This window comes from Anabrus simplex, chromosome 8, assembly GCF_040414725.1.
Source record: "Anabrus simplex isolate iqAnaSimp1 chromosome 8, ASM4041472v1, whole genome shotgun sequence".
NCBI lineage: Eukaryota > Metazoa > Arthropoda > Insecta > Orthoptera > Tettigoniidae > Anabrus > Anabrus simplex.
This window is the reverse complement of record NC_090272.1, coordinates 182108122-182131778: the sequence shown is the minus strand read 5'-3', so window position 1 is coordinate 182131778 and position 23657 is coordinate 182108122. Positions and strand designations below refer to the sequence as shown.

The 23657-nt window shown below is 38.9% G+C and overlaps 1 protein-coding gene across 2 annotated transcripts in view; it reads left to right on the top strand.

Moving 5' to 3' along the window:
* Nhe3 (Na[+]/H[+] hydrogen exchanger 3) overlaps positions 1–23657 on the top strand; it is a 254903-nt gene that overhangs the window by 156873 nt on the left and 74373 nt on the right. Inside the window, exon 12 of one of the 2 annotated variants that reach the window (XM_067153086.2) lies at positions 11602–11631. The exons of the other annotated variant lie outside the window; for it this stretch is intronic. Coding sequence (XP_067009187.1) covers positions 11602–11631 — 30 coding nt within the window. The remainder of the gene's footprint in view (positions 1–11601; positions 11632–23657) is intronic. 2 annotated transcript variants of the gene reach the window in all.

Below are 23657 nucleotides of genomic sequence, written 5' to 3'. Positions count from 1 at the left end.
CTCCAACAGAGACAGGAGTGCGATTCCTCTGTAGTTGCCACATTTACTCTCCTTCTTCCCTTTTTCTATATTGTTACAAATAAAACACTGTCTACTTTATCGTTCAAATTTAATTCTTGGAGCTCAAGCGGTTCAGGTGTTGGCATTCTGACCCCAGTTTGGCAGGTTCAATCCTGACTCAGTCCGGTGATACTTGAAGTTGCTCAAATAGGTCAGCCTGGTGTCAGTAGATTTACTGGCACATAAAAGAACTCCTGAGAGGCAAAATGCTGGCACCTTGGCATCTTCAAAAACTGCCAAAAGTAGTTGTGGGACATAAACACAATAACATTAATAAATATATACATACATACATCTTCATTATAGACTGTTATGCCTTTCAGCGTTCAGCCTTTAAGCCTCTGTAAATTTACTAACCACCACCACAATCCTCTGCTTGTAACTAAACTCTTTCCAACGAAAGAATAAAGTAGACATAAACAAACATTTTGTATCACTCTGCGAGCTGCATGTGTCTCACTGCCTGCTCTTTACATCAATATGAACATAAATCATAATTGATGGATATAGACATATGAACATATTTGAGATACAGTAACAAAAATACATCATCATTGCTATTAAATATATTTGCCACAAAAATTAACAAGTAGACATGGGATTGGATGATTCGCTGTCACATCCTCTCCTAAATTGATAGCCATTTCTTCAACTATAGTATCTATGGCACTTTCCATGTCCCACATAATTTTTTTCTTTGCGCACCACATACTGGATACAGGAACGCCATTGATCAGCTGTCACTTCACGAAATGCTGTGTCAAGATGTGTGCGCACATCACAAAGTTTGAAAGTGGTGTTAAGGCTGGCAACATAAAGTTTGATGTGGCTCCATACCATCTGTATTGGGTTTTAGTTCACAGTGATACGGGGGCAGTCTGAGAACAGTGTGGCATGCTTGTTCGGCTATATCATCAATTACATATTTCTTGAACTGAGGCCTGTGAGTCTTCACCAATTTCAGCAACTCGGTTTTAACAAGTCCCTCATCACGTTGCGTTTTTACTTCTCAGCCAGGAAATTACTTCAGCTTTCTTCCAGGATTTGTTTGGGATACATTGTCTAACACAATAACACTACCAGGGATCAGCTTTGGTAATATTCTTTCAATCATGATTTAAAAAGATCACTAGTCATTTCATCGTGATAGTCTGTTTTCTTTTTAACTCGAACACAAGATCACCACCATCCACAAAACCGTCATTACTTCCAGTGTGTGACACTATCAGTCGCGTACCCCTTCCTGCTGGATTTTTTTAACTCTGTGTTTAAACCTGAAAGAATTTCCTGTTTCTTCGACTTTACGGTAGTTCAATACGGACAAAAAATGAAATTCTTAGATTTACGGAAGTGTCTCGCCATGCCTTTGATGTTGTATGCCCTTTGTTAATCCACATCTCATCCAAACAGTATAAATTCCTCCCGTTGTCTAAATTCTCTTATCTTGCGCAGACAGCACCTATGCCACAATATAATATTATCTCTGTCCACTAAGACGTCTTTTTGATTTCTACAGATGAACTTGCAACCTATTTCTTTCAGTATATTGTGAAGGGAGGATTTTTTTAAATCTGGGAGTTTAGGATCAGAATTTACAGCTGATAACACTTTGTTAACCGTAGGGGGTTCATTGTTTAAAAAAAAAATACGTGCACTTTCACAGTATGTGTTGCTGGCATTTCTGCTGCTTTTATGTAATGCATTACTTTAGGTAGTGTAGTTGCTTCATAGTGTCTGGGTTTTTGTAGGAATGTGACTTTAATTTGCTTTTTACTAAACTTTTTGCAATAATGTTTGATAAAATGTGAAACCAGTGTCCAAAATATTGTATAGACTATGAAATGTGTTTTTAAAATGCTAAGATGTGGATTCTCTTTGAAATAATTCCAAAATTAAGTAGGAAAATATTTTCGCTTCTAATTGATTATAAAGGGTTTTCATGTTTTCACATGCTCTAGATCTGGAAGAAAAGTATATTTTTTTCTAAAACTTATGTTTAAATTGTATTTAAACTCTCAAGATAGCACCAGATCTGAAAACCCAATCTTCCAAGTTGACATTTTCTACTTCGGATATAGACTCATCAAATTTTCAAGTTTGTGAAAATCATTTGCAAAATTCTCAAAATTATTTTCATTTTAGGTTTATCTATTAGTGAGTTGGTGCCTAGTGAATCCCTCTTGAACATGCAATATGATGACCTCATGTTTCATGAAAGCTCAAGATGATTTGTTTCAAGGTAAGGAAAACCAGAAATTTAGATGGAAGTTGAAGAGACATTTCTTCACAAATTTGAAATCAAAGTAGGTTAAAGCACAGTATGTTGGAGGGATTTACAGGCTGCTGGGTACAAAGTATGGATCTCTAAGATAGAACTATTACATTTGTAGGACAGGGAGAACATCCTCAGAACCTGAACCTGAGGACCACTAGGGTGATGAATTCCTTTATTATTATTAAATGAAAAGCGCACAATGTGCAAAAACAGTTTTTGTACAGATGGTCAACTATACTAATGCCATTCTTATTATTGAGGTTGTCCTCATTTTGCAGTTTTGTGCATGGTATCTTTCACAATGATCGTTGCACAGGTTACATATACAGTCTTCGTTCGGCTGGTGGAAGTTTTTGGTTTGGCAGAATCTGTGGTGAAATCCATGAGTGGCGTAACGTGTAATTACGTGCCGTAGCCCGTAATTTGCTTGCTTCCATTCTTCCGTCATTATAGCGTCCCTGTATCTGAGACTTTCTCCAGTCCAGACCACACTATATCTGATGCTCATGGTCAGTGGGTTTTTCCTGTCATCACCATCATCAATTCACATTTCCAGTTGCTGCCATGTAGGAGCAAATATGGTTCCTCTCCATTTACTTCTATCATTGCAGCCCTTCCCATCCAACATTATTCCAGGTTTTGCTGTCTTATGCTGTTTTGAAATAAGTACATCCATCTCAGTCTTTGTTGTCATTGGTAACTCTTCCCTTCATTTGCCTTTTCATTGTGTGTTTTGACATTCTTTAATCACTCATCCTTTTAATATGTCCAAACCAACTAAGCCTGCTTTTCTGTATTTTCTCTAACCACAAGAATGACCAAACTTCTGTCATACCTATGAAGACTGCAAACAGTAATTTTGACCGTTGCTGCTTACTGATACCAGATTAAATCAGCTGCCCCTACCAGTATTGTTTTATGCAAACCGTAGTTCTGTATACATCCTGAAAGAAAAAAAAATCAGTCTGATTCACACAGTAAACACAGTTAAGCGAATACATTTGTATTTACGGCCTACACAAATAGGACGCTGTTATGCCATAATATTATTAAATGATAGAAACCATGATTGTACTATTCACAGACGTTTCATTTACATATCAGATCAGTTAGATAATTGGATTATAAGTTGGATAATTGGAAACATGAAGTGGACATTGAGACCGTGTTAAAACTATCACATGAGCTGTAAAAACAAGCTAAATGCTATGGTGCACCAGTCTTACTCATGATAGGTTTGAGTCCAGAGCAGGGATACTCTTTTATTTTTGTTTTATTTAGTTTTTACATTTCCTAATGTACTTGAAAAAATCCTTTTATCGACATTTCTAGTGAAAGAAAGTGTATGTAGCCTTAAGAAGGGTAGATATGTTACCAGGGTCTGAGGAAGATGGCATAGGTAGTTCTGGGGGGGACAACGACACCAAAGTGTGCTAACATTGGTTTTGAGAATAAGACCGGGATCAGGCAATAGGCGGACTCTCACTGTTGTTCTTCAGTATACACTGAACAAAGTTCTCAGACAATGGAGGGTAACAAATGACAAGATGTGGATACCAAAGACATGTGGGGGACAAGAAGGATAACAGGGCACAGGTGGATTGCCTAGCCTTTGTGGATGGCATAGCCATAGTGAGACAGAAGAAGACTCAAAGAAACATCTCAACAGCATGAGGAACATAGCTTGAAGAATAGGACTACAGATCACCTATGACAAGACAGACTCTGAACACCACTGGGGATTAAACACTAGAAGGCACTGTGCAGAATATATGACAGGAAGGAACAGGAGCAGTGAGGGATAAGGAAGAGGGTGAAAAAGTTGAGGATAAGGTACTTTGCAACCAGAGAAGTGCACAATAAAAGAAACATATCAGTGGATTTGAAGATCAGGCACTAAAAGGTAACAGTGTAGAACACGTTACTGTATGCTGCTGAAACGATGACACTAGGAAGGCATAGGGCAGAGCAAGTGGCAAAATATGGAAGAAAATTCCTGGGGAAGTTATTGGGACCAAAAAGAAAAGGTGAAAGATGGGAACGAAGATCAAGGGACTAACTGCACAGAAACATGAGGACGATCTCTGAAGAAATATGACTCAAAAGAGCAAGATTTTCTAGACATGTGATCAGGATGGACATGCAGAAAATGATCAGGAAAGTGTGGGAGACAGTGGGTAGGACAAGAGGAAAGGCTGGAGCCAAGTGGGTTGTCGAACTCTAGAGGGACTGGACTGAGATGGTGAACAAGAGGGAAGGGACAGAGAACTGGAGAAATAAATATACTCCAACCCATATTCCAGACCTCAGCAACAGAGAAAGGTACAGGAACAGGAAAGAGAAACACCAATGGGAGAGACAGGATACTAAAAATCTCAGCTGAAGAACCGAAGAGAAGTGAGAGAGGATGAAGAGGATCTGGGAGAAGAAGAAAACCCAAACCATAACAAAGCTACCCCATGGTCCTACAGAGACTGTAATGAAAGAAGAAGAAGAAGACAAAAATTCTCTCTTGCTTCCCTGTACATAAGGAGCATGTCACCGGCTGTGGAATACATGGCAAATGACAAAAGCAACTTCATTCCAACTGTATAGCTGTGCAGTGTTTGGAGCACACAAAAGCAATATTAGCGGCCTTTTCCTGCTTGCATATGGCACACACTGGCATGTGCTTAAGCACTGAAGCTTTATATCCGCTGTACTGCAGCTGAGAGTGTGACTTTTATTAAGAATGCTTTAGAGTATGCTACTCCTCCAGTTCACTGTTTTGCACACTGTCCACGTCACTGTCGTAGTTTTAAGCGTTGATTTCACAATTTGCTGTACCATTTCACTTGGCATGACATCTTAACATAAGTACATGGTAACTGATATGCAATGAATGATTGAAAGGATGTAGTGTTTTTTGAATAGTCTATAGTCACATGATAAGAATGACACCTAGTCTTCAAAATATTTGTAGAATGTGCTTACAGTGCATTAGTACCATAGGGATGCTAGCAGGTAAATATCAACCTGACAATGGTCTCGCATGTTTGTTGGGCTGCAGAACAAAGTATTGGTAGGGGCAGCTAATTCACCTATCTGACCTACTGGAGCTAAAAAACATCTTTCTTTAAAAAACAACTTAATTAACAATTGGAATTTATTGTATCAAAACCAACCCATTGTTAAGTATGTATAATTGTAAATTTTACTGAACTTATATTAGGTAACAATGTAATATGTTGATGTACTTGCAGTCAACATGGTTTTGTGGAAAGCTTACTTTATGCTAAAATTAATGTATGTGAACTATAGTTTTTAGGGGCTGCCTGGCTGAGACAGTAAAGGCGTGCTCGGTTCGCCCAGAAGGATGTGGGTTCGAATTCTCGTCAGGAAGTCGTAAAAATTTAAGAAACGAGATTTCCACTTCCGGAGGTGCATATGGCCCGGAGGTTCACTCAGCCTACATAAAAAATGAGTACCAGGTTAATTCCTGGGGGCAAAGGCGGTCGGGCGTAGAGCTAACCACTCTACCCCATCACGTGCCGAGGTTAACAATGGTGGAAGCCTTTACCTTCCACTCCTCCAAAGGCCTTCATGGCCTGTACATAGGTGACTTTGCTTCGCTTTACTTTTTTGAACTATAGTCTTCATTTGTTCAGAGAGCCTAATATTCAAATGGTCAAACTCTTGATAAGCAGTTTATGCAAATGAGTATTACAGCGTATTAATCGCTGGGAAAAACCCAATTCCAGTTAATGGGTCCCCCACCAGGATTACTGGATTCAAGAACAGCAAAAAATTCCAAGGAAAGCAGCATGAATTGTTCTGGGTGATTTTTTTTTTTAAAGAAAAATAGTGTTATAAAAATGTGTCAATCTTTGGGCTTTGGAGTAAGGAGATGAGCTGCTCAACAAAGCGGTGTATTCCAAACTGTCGGTGGAGAGATGGTGTGTAATGATATTAGTAGACGAATAAGCTTGAGTGGAGTTTCTAAAGTAGGAAAGATACAAAGTATGGGACATTAAAAAAGTAAGGCAGGGTACATACAAATAAAACAGAGGTCAAGACATCACATCCCGCTTCCCTTGGCATGCATTTATGAAGATAAAGTTGTAATTCAAGAGGGCAAATTGGAGCAAATATTCATTTCTCAGAAGAGGAATACTGGAATGCAATAATTTACCAAGGGAGATTTTTGATAAATTTTCAACTTTTTTCAAAATAATTTAAGAAAAGACTAGGTAAATGACTAATAGGGAATCTGCTGCCTGGGCTACAGCCCTAAATTCAGATCAGTGGGGATTGGCAATGATTGATGATTACCTTATGTGAATATTTTCCACAGACCACCTTGTTTCATGTTGAGCATGTGTCAGAGATTTTGTTCGTTTTATGGTTGGGGTTTAATTGATAATGTCACTTATGACTGGCACCGTGGACCAGAGGCCAAGGCTCAGGCTTACATTCAGAGAGTTGAATCGATCTTGTCTTTACAAAATGAGATCTTAGTTCTTACATCACTTGATATGGAGAGTGTGTCTGATCCGTAATTTCCTTCTACACTATCCATGAATTTATTGCTGCTACATCAAGTAAGTTATAAAATAAACGTACAGGTCACCTTTGGGATCCAGTCCTCATGGAGTATTTACGTGCCATTTGATCTACATCCATTCCATACTTAGATCTGTTGTAGAATTCAGTAGTATTAGGAAGATTCTTAATTTCTTCACTGACCTCAATGCTCAGGTGTAGAATGCTTAGCAGAAGCACATTCTTGTTCTTTTTTGCCATGATAAACTGTGATGTTATTGTGATCTTCCTTATGAAATACAATAGTCCCATTCAGATTCCTGCATGATGATTTTATTCTCTCTGGGATTCAATTCCTCGCACAATTGACTGTTCCAGCAATACTCACTTGCTGCTTTTTCAGTTTCTCATCCAGCTTTACCGGTATAAAGAAGTATTGGTGGTCATATTATGTCCTTTCTTGACGTATAGGCCCATGAAATTTGTAACATTTTCAGGCAGTGACTCATTGGCAAGGCGTATTTAGTCTTTCCAAACATAACAAAACCAGCATTTGCCAGTAGCCAGAATTTTGTGCCAAATTTATCTGGCTTGTTGAACATAACAAAACCAGCATTTGCCAGTAGCCAGAATTTTGTGCCAAATTAATCTGGCTTGTTGAACATGTTCTTCGTGAACTTGCACCAAGCTTTACTGGGAAAGCAGTGACATTTTGATCTGGTTTATTGTATACACAACAATTCTCAATAAATCTGTTCAAAATAGAATATGCCAATGCAAATTTGTCTGCCTGCAAAGAAGTTGATCTATTTTTCTATCTCAGCATTTTTTTGGAACTGTTTTTCCCACTAGTATTAGTGTAAACAGAGCGCCTCATAAAGATGACCACACAAGGCCCACAGAGAAAGGAGTTTAAAAACTCCACAGGTGTATAACAAAGCAATAAATGCATCCAATTATTCCAAACAAATGGACCATTCATTATCCATTACCTGCTTATGTCCGGTTCAATGACTAAATGGTTGGCGTGCTCTCCTTTGGTCACAGGGGTCCCGGGTTTGATTCCTGGCAGGGTCTGAAATTTTAACCTTAATTGGTTAATTTTGCTGGCACGGGGGGCTGGTGTATGCGTCATCTTCATCATCATTTCATCCTCATCATGATGCGCAGGTTGCCTACGGGTGTCACATCAAAAGACCTGCATCTGGCGAGCCGAACTTGTCCTCGGACACTCCCGGCACTAAAAGCCATATGCCATTTCATTTACCTGCTTATAAGTGTCAGTCTTTGTGCACATCTTTATATGCTTCAACATGAATGTATCAATGAATAAATACAGAATACTAACCTTGCTGCTAGTCTCAGCATTGCGTGCAAAAGTATTGTCCATAGAGAGAGCTGGTATATTTCAATGGGTTTGGCAGTCCAGTATGTAATAGCAACTTCTGCATCAGTGAGAAAAGGAATGGGAAAGTACCTTACTCCTTATTTATCTAGTATGCCTCGTTAGTGACACTTAGGTCATCTACAACAGCTGATGGCGAAGTTTTTGAGGATCCGACCAGTCTTCAGGTTGAGTATTCAACTTATATACAACTCCACTGTGCTTAGTAAATGTGTAAATAACAGGGTCTTTGTCAGTTTTTGTCCGGTTCCAGTAGGTTTGTTTCTTTAGTGTATTGGTGCAAACACACTTTGAAGGGTCCGGCCTGTCTTTGTCACTTTCCTCCTCCACTTCCCCCTTCAGTATTATCACTATTGTCAGGATTATATTCTCACACTGTTTCATGTTCACGAAAATTGTTAACTTCAGAACCACTCTCTAAAATCATGTTCTAGGAGTTTTCTTATTTTGTCTCTATCCACACGAGTGCACCTTTTAAACCCATGATGGCAAATGAGATCACGAAAGAGCATGAATAAAAATGCTACACATAAACTGTTGTTTCTCATTTAAGACACATGGGGTGTGAGTTAGGTTGGGGAGTTTCAGAACTCACAAGTCTACATTTCAATTTAGAATGCATTCAAGACACATGTATACCTGCCAACTTTCCCGATTTAGGTGGGAGGCTTCAGATTTTCGACAGTTTTTTCCGCCTCCCCTTTGTTCTATTATTTCTCCCGATTTTAGGTTGTTTTTTGGTGAACTTCAAACATTTATTTCACATCCCTCCATTTAAGCTCGGTACACCAGTGGCTGAAAGTCCTTCGCTCATTGGCCACTTTCAAATGAAATATCGACGTTTTTTTAATAAGAGAAATGTGCGCGAATGTGCGATGTTTATTGAAACCTTTATATCGCAATGCATGTATCGATTGCCAATCTCCCGTTCTCACGTGCTATGTTCGTGTTCGTTCACATCAGTATAGTTGATTCTAGAGGCTAGTCACTAGATTTGGAGTCTTTTTTGTAATTTAATAATAACATTTCAAAAATAGAGACCAGTGACTTTTCTAGAGTTTTTAGGAGCCATTTCGAGACAATTGTGGCAGTCTTAAATTTATTACCTGGTAAAAAATAGCATTCCGCTTCGCATAATCGTGTGGGCGCGTGGTGCAATATACTAATCTATGCATCTGCTAAGTAATGGCATCTAAGTGCATAATAATAATAATAATAATAATAATAATAATAATAATAATAATAATAATAATAATAATATTTGCTTTACGTCCCACTAACTACTTTTTTCATTTCGGAGATGCCGAGGTGCCGGAATTTAGTCCCGCAGGAGTTCTTTTACGTGCCAGTAAATCTACTGACACAAGGCTGATGTATTTGAGCACCTTTAAATACCGCCGGACTGAGCCACGATCGAACCTGCCAAGTTGGGGTCAGAAGGTCAGCGCCTCAACCGTCTGAGCCACTCAGCCCGGCACATCTAAGTGCCTGACTGGTTCACACATGTGGAGAATTAGTTCATACTGTTTTCGGAAGGCTTATCAGAGACCGATCATCTCACTTACATACTTCCTGTGAGGGAATAGAGGTGTGTAATTTTTAGCCTTCTAGCCTCATATAGTAACAGTCGAGTTTTTGAGACAATCAGTGTTATTATATATACAGTAGTACTCCTGTATTGTGCAAGACATGTAGAATAAACAGTTTTGCCCAGTTGTATCTTTTGATTTCATATCAAAATCTCCTTATTTTTGGTTCTTTAAAGTTGGCAGGTATGCACATGGTAGGTTAGGATATGAATTGTATGCAGTTATACTAAGTAGTATAGCACTATGAGCTGTGTTTGTCAAACGATTCATATGCCATAACAGCTTGGCGCGTCCACAACTTGTCAAATGTTGCAATTGGATTTTCATTCATTCATTCATTCATTCATTCATTCATTCATTCATTTTTGCCCTTATGGACAGTGTTTGAACTCGAATATCTCATGATTTACTAATAAAAACAAATCACTGGTACCAGTACATATAGTATTCAGTTAGATGCAAGTTATATGGGCCTGCAATCTGAATATTGAGGCCTTGGGAAGTTGAGATGCTGATCACTATATAACCATTGTCGTCTTGGGTCTCACTCTTCTTCTCTTCCCTTCCCTTCCATTATAGTCCACCGGGCTGAGTGGCTCAGACGGTTGAGGCGATGGCCTTCTAACCCCAACTTGGCAGGTTCGATCCTGGCTCAGTCCGGTGGTATTTGAAGGTGCTCAAATACGACAGCCTCGTGTCGGTAGATTTACTGGCACCGTAAAAGAACTCCTGCGGGACTAAATTCCGGCACCTCGGCATCTCCGAAAACCGTAAAAGTAGTTAGTGGGACGTAAAGCAAATATCATCATCATCATCATTATAGTCCATTATTCTCTTAGGTAACCTCCTTCATTTTCACGTGACTCTGCCACTGAAGCTGGTTATGCGTACTGCTTCATCCATAGAGTTCAATTCTAACTTAGCCTTTATATCCTCATTCCGAGTACCCTCCTGCAATTGTTTCCACCTGTTTGTACCAGCAATCATTCGGACTACTTTCATGTCTGTTACTTCTAATTTATGAATACGATATCATGAGTCCACCCACCTTTCACTCCCGTAAAGCAAAGGTGATCTGAAAACTGATCGGTATAAAGATATTTTCGTTTGGGAGCTGACTTCTTTCTTATAGAAACTGCGAGCTCACTGCATTAGCTATGCAGCACTTTGATTCAATCTCATTCACTATACCCCACTACCATTCTGAGAGAATACACATCCTAAATACTTGAACCTGTTCCAGTCTTGTATTTGTGGGTCTTGAAATGCTAATTTTTCTCTGCACCTATTTTCAAGTTCTAAGATGTTAGATTGCTGGCTTTCAGCAGTCTGCCATTAATACCCAGTCATTGGCATAGGCCATACTGCTTTTCTACCTTTCCACGAATCCCTCTCTGCCACTTTATACCTTTCAGTAGACGATCCATGTAATCTCTGAACAACAAAGGGCCCTGTTGAACCCTTGTAAGTACCTTGAACCAAGAACTCATCTTACCATCAATTATCTGCGTAGCCAAATTGTCAACATTAATGCCTTCGGTTGATTTTAATAATTACCCTTAATGTCATAATCACATGTTATGAAACCAAAATAAGAAGTGTACAAACAGATTAGTAGACTAGTAACCTTGCTTGAGGCTGTGCATTATGATGAGAGAGAACCTGTACGGCACATTAACTAACTTATAAAATACTTGCATGTGTTCAAAATCTTATGCAAGTGTATTCTCTTTGTTCATATCACTTTGCAGGTTTACAATTCGGTTGGAACAACAGCTGGGGTAGGTACTCTTTCTTAATATGTCTATTTTGGTGGTAAGACAGCTTACTTTTTCCATATTGATATCATGCCAATAGAAAAACTTTCTTTGCCAGCTGTCTTATTGTTCTAGGCTGTCTTTTCTTCCTATTTTGCTGTAGATGTTGACAGTTAGATGAATTTGAGGTCTTATATTTTAATTCTTTTCCACTCGTGCTGTGGGAATTTAAAAGTTAATGTTGACATTGATATTGGAGGAAAGAAAGGTAAGTCTGTTGCAAATATTCCTTGCACAAATGGAGAGTAATTGGAAGTAAAAGGTGAACTTCTTTGAGCTACTTGCTGAGCTACATCATTTAGCCCAGGGGTTTCCAACTGGCAGCCCGCAAGACCTTTTCTTGTGGTCCGAGAAGTCATTGAAAAAAATTCTTTAATTTAATTTATGCAGTGTGTCCAGTAAATGGTAGAGCAAGCCAAAGGGGCATGAAACTTCAATGAAAAGGAAATATAACACACTTTGTTTCAAAATCCTGTCAAGTACAGTTTTGAAAATATGGCCTGTTCAGTTTGTGGTGAAAGAGAAGAGTTGGCAGGACTATGGGCAGCGCATAGCGCAGACGTGGTTTGGCCATGCTCCGCCTGCCTCACTTGTTCATTGTGTATAGCAGGGGAAGCCAGCAAATTACTGACACACTATGCGTGCATGTTTGCTTTCCCAGGATGTCTTAAAGTTCATTATTTGTTCTCACACTGCTCTTAATGTAGAACAGTTTTAAAAATCTATGTTGACATTCTTCAGCACCTAGCATTCTCCTGAGTTTGGCTTGCTCTACTATGTAATGAACATCCTGTATATTTTTATTAAAATATATATCATTGCTGAAGAAATGTGGAGCTCTGGTTTGACAATGCGGAAGAAGAAATATCGCATGTCGATTTCATTTTTCAGTTGGTAATGATATCAATGAAACCATGTTCTTGGAATACTTTGGATCATACCTTTACCCCTGTATTGGTTCACCCCATTGCTGAGTGGAACAAACTCCTCCCCCACTGTTATGGAATTAATTTCCATTGTTTTAAGTTTTTATTTTTTTTACTATTTAAAAAAATTATTACTCAATACAGTATGTATGCTATTTTACTGAAAGAAATTTCCTGTAAGTTTCCATTTTTAATTTGAAATACCATAGTTTTTCCCACTCGCTAACTGCATATTAACTTAGGGTCAAGGTAAAATGGTCACCTTTTACTTTTAATGAAATGCTGGTGCAGTCTGGCAAAGGACTGTGTATGATCTAAGCCAAGTAAATTACTTCTAAACTTATATTTTTGAAAAGTTTCTTCAGTTACGAACTTTATCTATACATTTTGAATTCACTTTTTGTTCATATATTCTGTTTATCTTGTTTTTGAAGATCAAATAGTTTTTGCAGCCTTAAATCAATTCCTGGAGACAGTTGTGGCCCTCTGACATTTTGGAGTTTAAAATCCCTGATCTACTTTACCTAGTAGCAGTTATGTAAGTTGGTTCTTTTCCACCAGGCCTTCCATCTGAATGGTACTAGGAGTAGTAGTACCACCCAATTGAATTGGACTGTCACAGCTCGATGCTCTCTCTGACATTTTTTATTAAAAATGTCTTATGCTCAGTTGCCTCATATTTAGCAGTGACATAAAAATTGGTCCAGGCTTAAAAACTTTTTCGCAGGAGACATTCTGTAAGAGAAGGGCAAACCCGTCATTAGTAAACTTTCTCTCTTTGCCACTGCATGTAGCTTTGTCTGTGCTCTATAAGGCCAGTCTGAGACATGTTGGCGAGATCACCCATATAGCATTGAAAGCAGATGTTGTTATAAAGGCTACCTATTTTGTTGAAATTAAGACTACAGTATTATGCAAGAGAATGGTAAATGTGCTATTCTCAGTCATGTTATAAACACACTATAGTGAGGTATTATGCTTCTGCAGGGAATTATTAATGATGAGAGTTCTAATCAGCCTATTTATTCAAGGAAACGTCAGATGTATATGGATAAATGGTGCAAGCAAATTTAAAAGGCAGAGACAAGGCGTACGTTAGAAATATGTTGCACGGTTATGGTGTCCTGCAGATGTGCATTTCAAAGAGGAAACCAAAGGAGGCCAACTTTTAGGATGGTGTACTCAAACAAAGCTATGATGACCTTGTACGTCTCAGTGAAGTGCAGCTGCAGAAGGGCAGGTCCAAGTTGTACGATCTCTCTTGGAAAATGTTGCCTCAGAAGTATACCACACCAATAAAGCTCACAGACTATAGAGTAAAGGACCTCAAAGCTGTTCTCATCTGTATGTGCCATTTCATCATAGGAAGCTCCTGGACAGCATATTTGCCCAGTAAATATGGATCTATCAGTGAATGCCTCCAAGAAGACAGTGCTCCCAGAATAAGCATCATCATAGGGCGAGTAGGCCATGTGTGTAGAGGCGCGCGGCTGTCAGCTTGCATCCGGGAGATAGTAGGTTTGAATCCCACTATCGGCAGCCCTGAAGATGGTTTTCCGTGGTTTCCCATTTTCACACCAGGCTGTACCTTAATTAAGGCCACGGCTGCTTCCTTCCAACTCCTAGGCCTTTCCTCTCCCATCATCGCCATAAGATCTATCTGTGTCGGTGCGACGTAAAGCCCCTAGAATAAGCATCATTAACCCATTCGCCTCACATTTAAATACCATAGGAGTTCACTAAGAAATCGCATTTAAATACCACTCTACGGCCGTCGTCATCACACTGTTATTTAGAAAATCATACAAAACCAACCAGTAAATATTCCTTTCTGAAAATTTGCATGCATGATAAAGAAGTAATAAACTTACCAATGCTGCTATTTTAGTATGTCTGCTGGGTGTGGTACACCTCAAAACATTCTTCTAAGTGAAGAGCTACGCCACACTTTTTGCACTGCCAGCAACTTTCGCTTCTTTTACCCCGGCTGTAGCACACAACTCACCTTCTTGTGACTTTTGATTTCTTCTCTGTAGGGGGAATATGCATGGGAAAGTGGGCCCATGATTTAGCTTGTAATCTGGTTGGGGTGGTGTTCGCTGAAGGTCGACCTCGAACCGAGTACTCCGGCAACTAAACAGTCTCTAGTAGCTGCTGCGCAATGCTAGTTCGGAAGTCCATGTAGCTCGTCTTTCTGTTAGCAGCGATCTTGTGATACACAGTGAAGGAATTGAAAATACACATATCTAGGAGGTAAAAGAATATTTTCCTATATCCTTTCACTGTGCGTCGCATGACGGGGAACAGAGGTAACCTGATCCTGAAGGTCAACACCACCCATCCCCTTCTGGTATTCAAGGCCACACTTGGGCTTTATCACTTCTTCCCTCGGGGTTTGTCCTCTCTTTCGTCTAAGTTTGCCTGTCCCTGTCATGTCAGCTGATTTGTGTTTAGTGGTGAGAAAGCACACATCCTTGTTATCTTTCCACTTCACACACAACATACTGTTGGCAGCCCACGTCTCGTACTCTCCACGTTTTAGTTTCTTCTTACTGATATCGCGAGGCATGTCTTTTCGGTTCTGTCTAACAGTTCCAATTACATTCATCTGCTTGTCGTGTAGCCTTTTGAATAAATCTGGGGAAGAATACCAGTTATCTAAAAACAATGTATGTCCTCGGCCTAACAAGGGTTCACACATGTTGAGCACAACGTTTGTACTTGCTGGCAGACTTGGATCCGTTACATCATCACCTACATAAATTTTGAAAGACAGACAGTAGCCAGAACTTGATTCACAAATTTTGTAAATTTTTATTCCAAACCTAGAACGTTTAGACCTTTTACACTGGACATATGAAAGGCGGCCTCTGAATTTCATTAGACTTTCATCTAGAGCAATGTCTTGTGAAGGTAAATATAATTCTGAAAATTTGGAGCAGAAATGTTGTATTATAGGCCTAATCTTTCTTAGTTTGTCACTACTATCGACTTGTTCATCGTCAACAAAATGTAAAATCATGAAATTATAATAAATCTTCCCCTGCTCATGGTTTCACGAAAAATAGGAGTGTTTATACACCTGTTTTTACTCCAGTATAACTGTATTCTTGACTTTCGCACTTGTGACATTAGTATAACTAACGCAAAATATGCCCTAATTTCATCGGATGTAGTCTCAAACCATTTGTCATTGTCTTTCAACTTTTTTCTGTCAGGATTGCTCAACTGTTTTGCTGCATATGAATTTGTCTCGACAGATATTTTATCAAACAAAGGGTTCATGTATTCACAAAAAACTGAGAGTTCAGATAGTGGCTGTGTATCAAACTTTTTCAATAAATTTTCACTAACCCCACTGTATTCACTAAACTTATGAATAACAGGTTTATTGTCACTTTTTGTCCAGTTCCAGTCAGTCAAGTTAGTCTGTGCCGAGGTACGAGCTCGTTTCGAAAGACTCGGCACACCGTCGTTGTTTGCTTCACTTTCCGTGTCATCAGAACTATTATACACATCACTAGTCTCGAACTAAGGACTTCAGAGTCTATTTCGTCATCACAAACATCACTGCCTTCAATATCACTCTCTAAAATACTATCTATTAGCTTCCGTATTCCTTCTTTATCAACACCAGCATATCTGCTTGACGCCATGATGGTAACTGACAAGAACGAAATTATGTGAAAAAAGATTCTCTTATCTCTTGTTCTGGAAGTGTGCAAGAACCTGGTGAAAGGGAAAAAACCGAAGCCACATGTGTGAACTTGAGCTCAGAATGCATACAAGTGGCGTCTGTGGGTTAGTGACTGAACTATATGGATTGATATACAGCTGTGCATCGCCGCGAGCAGAGCTCGTCATTTGATTCATATGCCACGAATAACTATGACGAGCTAGGGTCGTCAAATGATGTGATTGGGTTAAGGACTATGATGTACTCTCCTAATGTTACCACTAGCACTGTACTGTTTATTGTGCAGTAATGTGCCTGTGTTGTTTCATAATGTCCACAGAACAATGATGATGACCATAACCATATTTCAATACTCATTGCATCATCATCATCCAACTCCAGTTTCCCGGGTGTGGTGTACAAGCACTCGCCATTTCCTTCTGTCTTCATACATCTTCTGTTCCAGTACATCCTCCCATTTGTGTCCTCTCTCCTCCACATCTGATCTTAGTCCTTATCCAGTGTTTTCTTGGTCTTCCCTGTGGTCTTCTTCCTATGAGATTAAGGGCCGGTTCTACCTTCTGCTGGTAAAGTGGCTGGCAGCTGCCCGGGAGGTAAACTACCTGGAGGTGTAAATCGGCTGGTACTTTGGCTTGCGTCCAACCACCTCCGTGCAAGTGCTAGGTACCTACCCGGGGCTAGACACCGATATACGAAGTTGGCTAGACTGATTTTCAGCGACTTCTCGCTTTCGAGTGTGGTGCTATCTATCGTCAGATGCATGAAACTCATTTCGATTGTCTTATTTCCCTGTGCTTGCGTTTGCTGATTATCACCAAAAAGCCTAAGAGTTATGGACAACGATTTATGTCAAGCTTTCGTGATTTTAATCTATGATCTTCAATATCAATACCTAATTGGGATTAAAATCCTCGAGATTACATTTTCTTACGCCCGTTATAACCTGTCATGTAAGGCAGCGTTTTTGAAAAGCATTCTCGTAGTAGATTGATCAAGTCGCTCGCTCTGTAATAGAAGGTACGCAGGTTTTCATCGTATTTCTAATTTACATTTTAAAATGTATTTTCGTTCCCTGCCGTTGATCTTAACTCTCTTTTACGCGCTTCCATATAGGCCCTACGTAGGCCTATATACACACACATTTTCTTTACGGACTGATTGTCTTTGAGCATTCTATCTGCAGGCTTCTGTGAATTGATTATCTCCACGATGGTCTATTTGCAACTAGTTCTGTGACCTCGTTTCATTCCACATGCTTCCATTTATTGATAAAGCATTTCATTCTAATGTTTAAAGTTGTAAGGTACTGTACTGTAAATGTAAAGAACTAATCGGGATAAATATCCATTCATAGGAAGAGGAATTCGGGAATGGAATAGTTTCCAATTTCTTCGAAATAATTTACAAGAAGACTATGTAAACAACTAATAGGGAATCTGCTACCTGGGCGACAGTCCTATGTGCTATTAATCATAACACCACTTCCTATAAGTACCGTAGCATACATATAAAGCAATTTCCTAGTAGACATAATATTGTGATTAAATATTTCAATGAAATATATTATTAACAAAAGAACGTATGAAAAGAGGCATACAGATTAACACAACGCTAATAATGGAAATAAAAGAGATTCGTCATAATGAAGACTCGAACCTGCATACCTCGTATTACAAATTAAGCGTGTTAGCCATTACGCTACGAGAACATTTGAACAGTTGCAATACATTAAGTTATACCTCGTGTCTGAAAACTGAAAAAGTAGAAAATTAAATCCAATTTGAAATTATTTCCAAACAGATTTTGATTTTATATCCTTTTAAAGTTTCTTTACGAAAGCTTGACTTATAAAATGTGTTTCCTACTAAACTACCGATGCGAGAGGCTGGTGTGACCGTTGCAACACAAGGGAAGCATTAATGTTCAAGATCCTGCAATACAATATCGGCCACTGTTACAGTATCATGCTTTTTCAGTATATTAAGCTAATTTAAGTTATGTCACCAGAAATACAGCTAATAATGTTCAACTCTCAAAACTTGCCCGGCAGGTAAAGTCTTATCGGGCCCTCGAAGTGGCCGAGAAATTACGCGCCGGGTAACTACGATTTATGCTGCCGATAGCGCTACCTGGGGGTGGTCGAACGGAAACATCCTTTTACACGGAGGGCAAATTACGCGCTGCTTTACCAGTAGGTGGTAGAACCGGCCCTAAGGTCAAAATATTTTCTGGCAGGTCTTTCCATGTTCATTCTCATTATGTGCCATACCACTGCAGTCTGCGTTTCCTTACGACACTGGTAATAGGAACCTCGATACTCATTGCACTCAATATGAATACAGTATTTAAAGAGTAGCCTATGGAAGGGTCGCCCATATTTGATTTAAGGATATGCAAACCTTGCACATCGATTATTTCAGAACATTGTACGATATAAATTTCGTGATTGTATTGATGATTCCTTAATGAATATAATACCTAGGCTTGACAATGCTGCAAATTGAAGACCAAGAAGAGAAGAGAATCCTGAGAAGCAGAGGCTTGAGACTTAAACTAAAAATGTTTTCACGCAAACAGTACACCGTAACTGACGAAGAAAGGGCAGCCAGGTTGGAAAGAATGAAGCAGTTCTGGGAGCAGAAAAAGAAACATAAGCCAAATTTGTAGTCAATACTCATTAAGACTTAAATGTACTGTATATGGATTGATTAAAGTGCTCCAATGTGGGCATAAAATATTTTAAAAACACTTAAGTTAAAAAGTGGGGGGTGGGGGGTATGGTGGGGGGGGGGGGGTGGAGATGTTCCACCTGATGTCTGATGTCTCCCCTTAACTTAGATATTATATTATCTCAAAACATACTTTCGGTGGGCTTGTCTTGCTTGTGTGGAATGCCTCTTATACTCCACTCTCACCAGTCCTGAAAAAGAAAATAGTAACAATTATTAATCTTTTCATAAAGAATTGCTCTAACCATACTAGATAACTGTTGTCACCAGCACAGAACTATGTGTATGAAGCAGTGAAACTCCCAAGTCTTTGGCCTAGTGTTTGGTTTTACACATCCCAGGTCTCTGAAAATTTATTTATTCTTCAGTGAAGAAGGAGAAAGGAAGCATAAGTTTCCATTCATCTCAGTTGTCAATACTTTAAAAAGTGATTGTATTTAAGTTTTCAGTAGCCATAGTACATGCAATTACATTTAATCTCAAACCTGTCTTTGCTGCACTGCTGGTAAAGAAGAGAAGTTAGCTTTCACATGCCACGCAGTTGAAATGTATGCGCAAACAAATGTCTGTTGCATTTTGTTTTACACCAAATTATTTACAGAACAAAGGTCTGTGATGTGCCCTTGATCTGTATGAGTGCTTAGTTTGAGCATACTGCAAGCAGTTGGCCTCAGTTTTCCAAAATTCTGAATTGAAATGCGCTTTGAACTTTGGAATAAAAGTCTATATTATTTCGCTCCCAGCAGTAGCTATGATGGCAGTGTTACAGATTGAAAATAGCTCTTCGTAATTACTGTATCCAGGAGGTTATTCTGATGTTTCCAGCTTTGAATTAAGTTCATCAACAAAATGGACATGTAGTCAGGCAAGAGTGGTGATCATAATGTTGTCAAGTGAAGTACACAGATTGACAAAAAACTGATTCTGGAAAAGTAGTATCTATGTCAGGAAATCCCACAACACGCAAATTTCATTTCAGTATTATCCAGTTGTCTCGCCAAGAAATGTGATAATTGATGAGATTTAAATTTTTTTTTACTCTGTTCCTGTGTGTAAGATGGTATGCTAGTTACGAAGGAAAAAAAAGGTTATGCAAGACAAGCTGAAGTAGGCTACCTGAAAGAGGAGCACCGTTTTCTCATTAAGTTCATCAACGAAGAACCTAATCGGTGTAGAAAAATGTCTGTTTCTATTTAAAGAAACATTATTTTCAGTTAATATTTTACCATTTTTTGAAAAATGCTTGCTCAAAAATGTGTTATTCTTTCCAGTAGGTATTCATTTTTGTGTACACGAATAGCACATATTCTTAAACATTGTGTTGGGTTTATGGAACAAAATCTGTGTTGCCTCATCCTGCATAACCATGTTCTTCAGACAAAATCAACTTCGTTGCTGTTTTTATCAATAAATGCTGAATGTAACATGGGCATTTGTTCATTATGCTTCAAGTGTATAATTTGATCCTGTTGTGTACGGGTTTGACTGTGAATGCAAGACATCAAACTAATTCAGTGATAATTTATTTGATCTGTAGAGCCTTGCTTATGAACTCCAGAAGTTCTTTGACACATGGCTCAGTTTTCTCACTGCTATTTAACTTGACTGGTGTAGATTACATCACTTTCTCTCTGTCAGTAGTTTTTGTGTCGTTTGTAGTTATTTTTTTTTTTTTTTGCTAGGGGTCTTACGTCGCACCGACACAGATAGGTCTTATGGCGACGATGGGATAGGAAAGACCTAGGAGTTGGAAGGAAGCGGCCGTGGCCTTAATTAAGGTACAGCCCCAGCATTTGCCTGGTGTGAAAATGGGAAACCACGGAAAACCATCTTCAGGGCTGCCGATAGTGGGATTCGAACCTACTATCTCCCGGATGCAAGCTCACAGCTGTAGTTATATTCAACTGATTAAAACACTAAGATAACTTATAATACATGAATCAACACTACCACCACCACTTTAAAAACTATACAAGATGGTAGTAAACAAGGGACTTACTTCAATTGCAACCAGAAAAGCAACAGAATCACATGAAAGAGTGTGGGTGAATAAAGCTAATGGAGCAATCACAGCACTCGAAAGTCAAAACCATTCTTGTATTGGACAACCTGTAGATCTCTACAATTCACGTACAGTGCCCTGTCAGCAGATCTCTGATCTTGTTCCAAGGAACTCTTGAACTATAAGTGTCTCCTTATCTGAATTGTCAGTGTAGGGGATCTCTCTGGATTTAAACACTTTTCTTCCCTTCATTTCTTCCTGAAAATTTCAACTGTAGCTCTCTCCATGTGGTGATCAGCCAGATTTGGAGTTAACACTTTTTATGTTTTGGTAAAAAGTCTGTTTCCTTTTTAAAAATCTTACTTCCCAGAGAAATCATTTCTCATTTATTGCATTTTTTAAGTATGTATTCGAGATTTTAAAATCTTTACCCACCGAGCGACTTGGTCGTGCGGTTAGGGGCACATGGCTGTGAGCTCCTAAGCCTTTCCAATCCCATCATTGCCATAAGACTCATCTGTGTCGGTGTGACGTAAAGCCATTAGCAGAAAAAAACTTTACCTAAGAAAAACTGAAGAAGCCTGTCATTCATTATCCCTTACTCCATATCCCAGTCCCCATTACTTATATATTGCTATCCTGTTTTGTTTGAACTTTATACTGTTGAAATATTCTCTTTGTTCTATGTTTGTCTAAAGTATAATTGAAAAATCAAGAGCTTGTATTTCATTGTCAAATACTACTTCAGTTACTATAACATTTTCTTGAAGATGAAGATTGCAGTTCAGCTCCATACAAATCATTGGTTTGGCCAAAAATGGAAGAAAAGGATTCTTTCTTAAGCTCACTCTCCACAGTTGTTCAGTTCCATTAACCTTTCTTCTACCAGGAAGATTTTTGCATTGAAAGTTGCTGGCGATGGTGTGTCCTACAATGCTTCTGGGGTACTGTTTTTCTCTGTCTGTGATGAGGGGTTAGACCAGTGGTTCCCAACCTGGGGGCAATCGCCCCCAAGTGGGCGATTTTGGTTATCAGGGGGGCAATAAATAAGTGGGGGGTGATGAGTATTCAAAGAGGGGAAAATTAAAATAGTACTGTACAGTAGAAGTTGCCGGGTAGCAAGAGTCCCTGCCTGTTCTCAGCCGGCGAGTTCACTGCACTCACCCCTCTCCACAGTCCCTGCCTGTTGTTGCTCAGTGCAGCCGACTGGTGACTCAACCCCCTCCCCCTCCTGCCATCACAACACACTTGCCATTGATCTACATTCATCTTCAGTCTTAACTAGCCTTCACCAGTTTTTGTGCGTTTGTTTTGAAGTGTAGAAGTTCATGCACAATGGATTCAAAAAGGAAGTGTCGTCAATACTCGGCTGAGTATTTCGAATTCGGTTTATCGCATCACCACAAAATGTGCACTTTCCACATTGTATTTTGTGCGATAAAATATTTACCAGTAATGAAGCCTTTGTGAATGAAGGATCATTTATCAAGAATACACAGTGATAAAGTGAGGAAAGAACTTAGTTATTTTCAACACCTCAAGGCTAAAGCTGATAAACAGCCCATTTGAGTGAATTATTTAAAAGAACGAGCAGCCGACCATGAGAAAGGTCTTCTTGCTTCTTACGAGTCTTTATTGATTGCTAAATGTGGCAAACCTCACACAATTGACGAAACTCTTGTTTTACCGGCTACCAAAAAAAAAAAAAAAAAAAAAAAAAAGGTTGAAATCATGCTAGGCGAGGACCCTAGTAATAATTCAATCGGTTCCTTTGAGCAACAGTACTGTTTCCAGACGAATTGACGAAATGACCACGGACGTTGAATCCAAACTCGCCAGTTTGTTGAAAAAAAAATTTGCATTGCATATTGTACCAGGAAAAGTTGTGGGCAAAGGGCATGAGTAGGACCTCAGGGAGTGGAACTGGGTTTTGGAGCCGATACAGAGAAGGATAGTCTCGCAGAGCGAATAATAGATGGTAAATAATTTTTTTTTCAAAACAATTTATTAATTTCTCACCCTGCGGTATGATTGTTGACTCAAAATTTATATTGAAATTAAATGTTGAAAATAATCTTCTTGAAAAAAAATGGCATAAATATCATTGGTTTCAAAGTCTTTCATATGTGTGAATTTCCACCTAAAGTCTTTTTAAACCTAAGCACACTTTTATAATGGTAAATGGATATGAGAAATTATTAAAAGTTTTCAGTTCTCAGTTCGTCAATCTCGTTATACAGCACACTTGAAATCCTACAGTCTTTCTACGAGAAATGAAATTGAAATTAAATTTATCACTTTTGAGAAATTATGGAAATTGTTCACACGCGACACTGAAGTTTCACTGTTCAAAATAAATGAAAAAGTTGAGTCAGTTTGTTACTCACTTATGACAAGAACTGTTGTTACCAAATGTCGAAAGATGGACATCTGGAATGTTCCATGTAGAAGCAGGATCGGCGATGTTGACGTTCCCGATGAGGTGATGACAACTGGAACTGTTGAGTTTCGCACACGAAAATTCATTTAGTGCGACTGATTATCACTTACACTGTTGAACACTATTTATGGCGTATGAAGAATCACAGTCCTTTCTGTACTAAATACTATTTACAGTCGTTATTGAAACGTTCTTA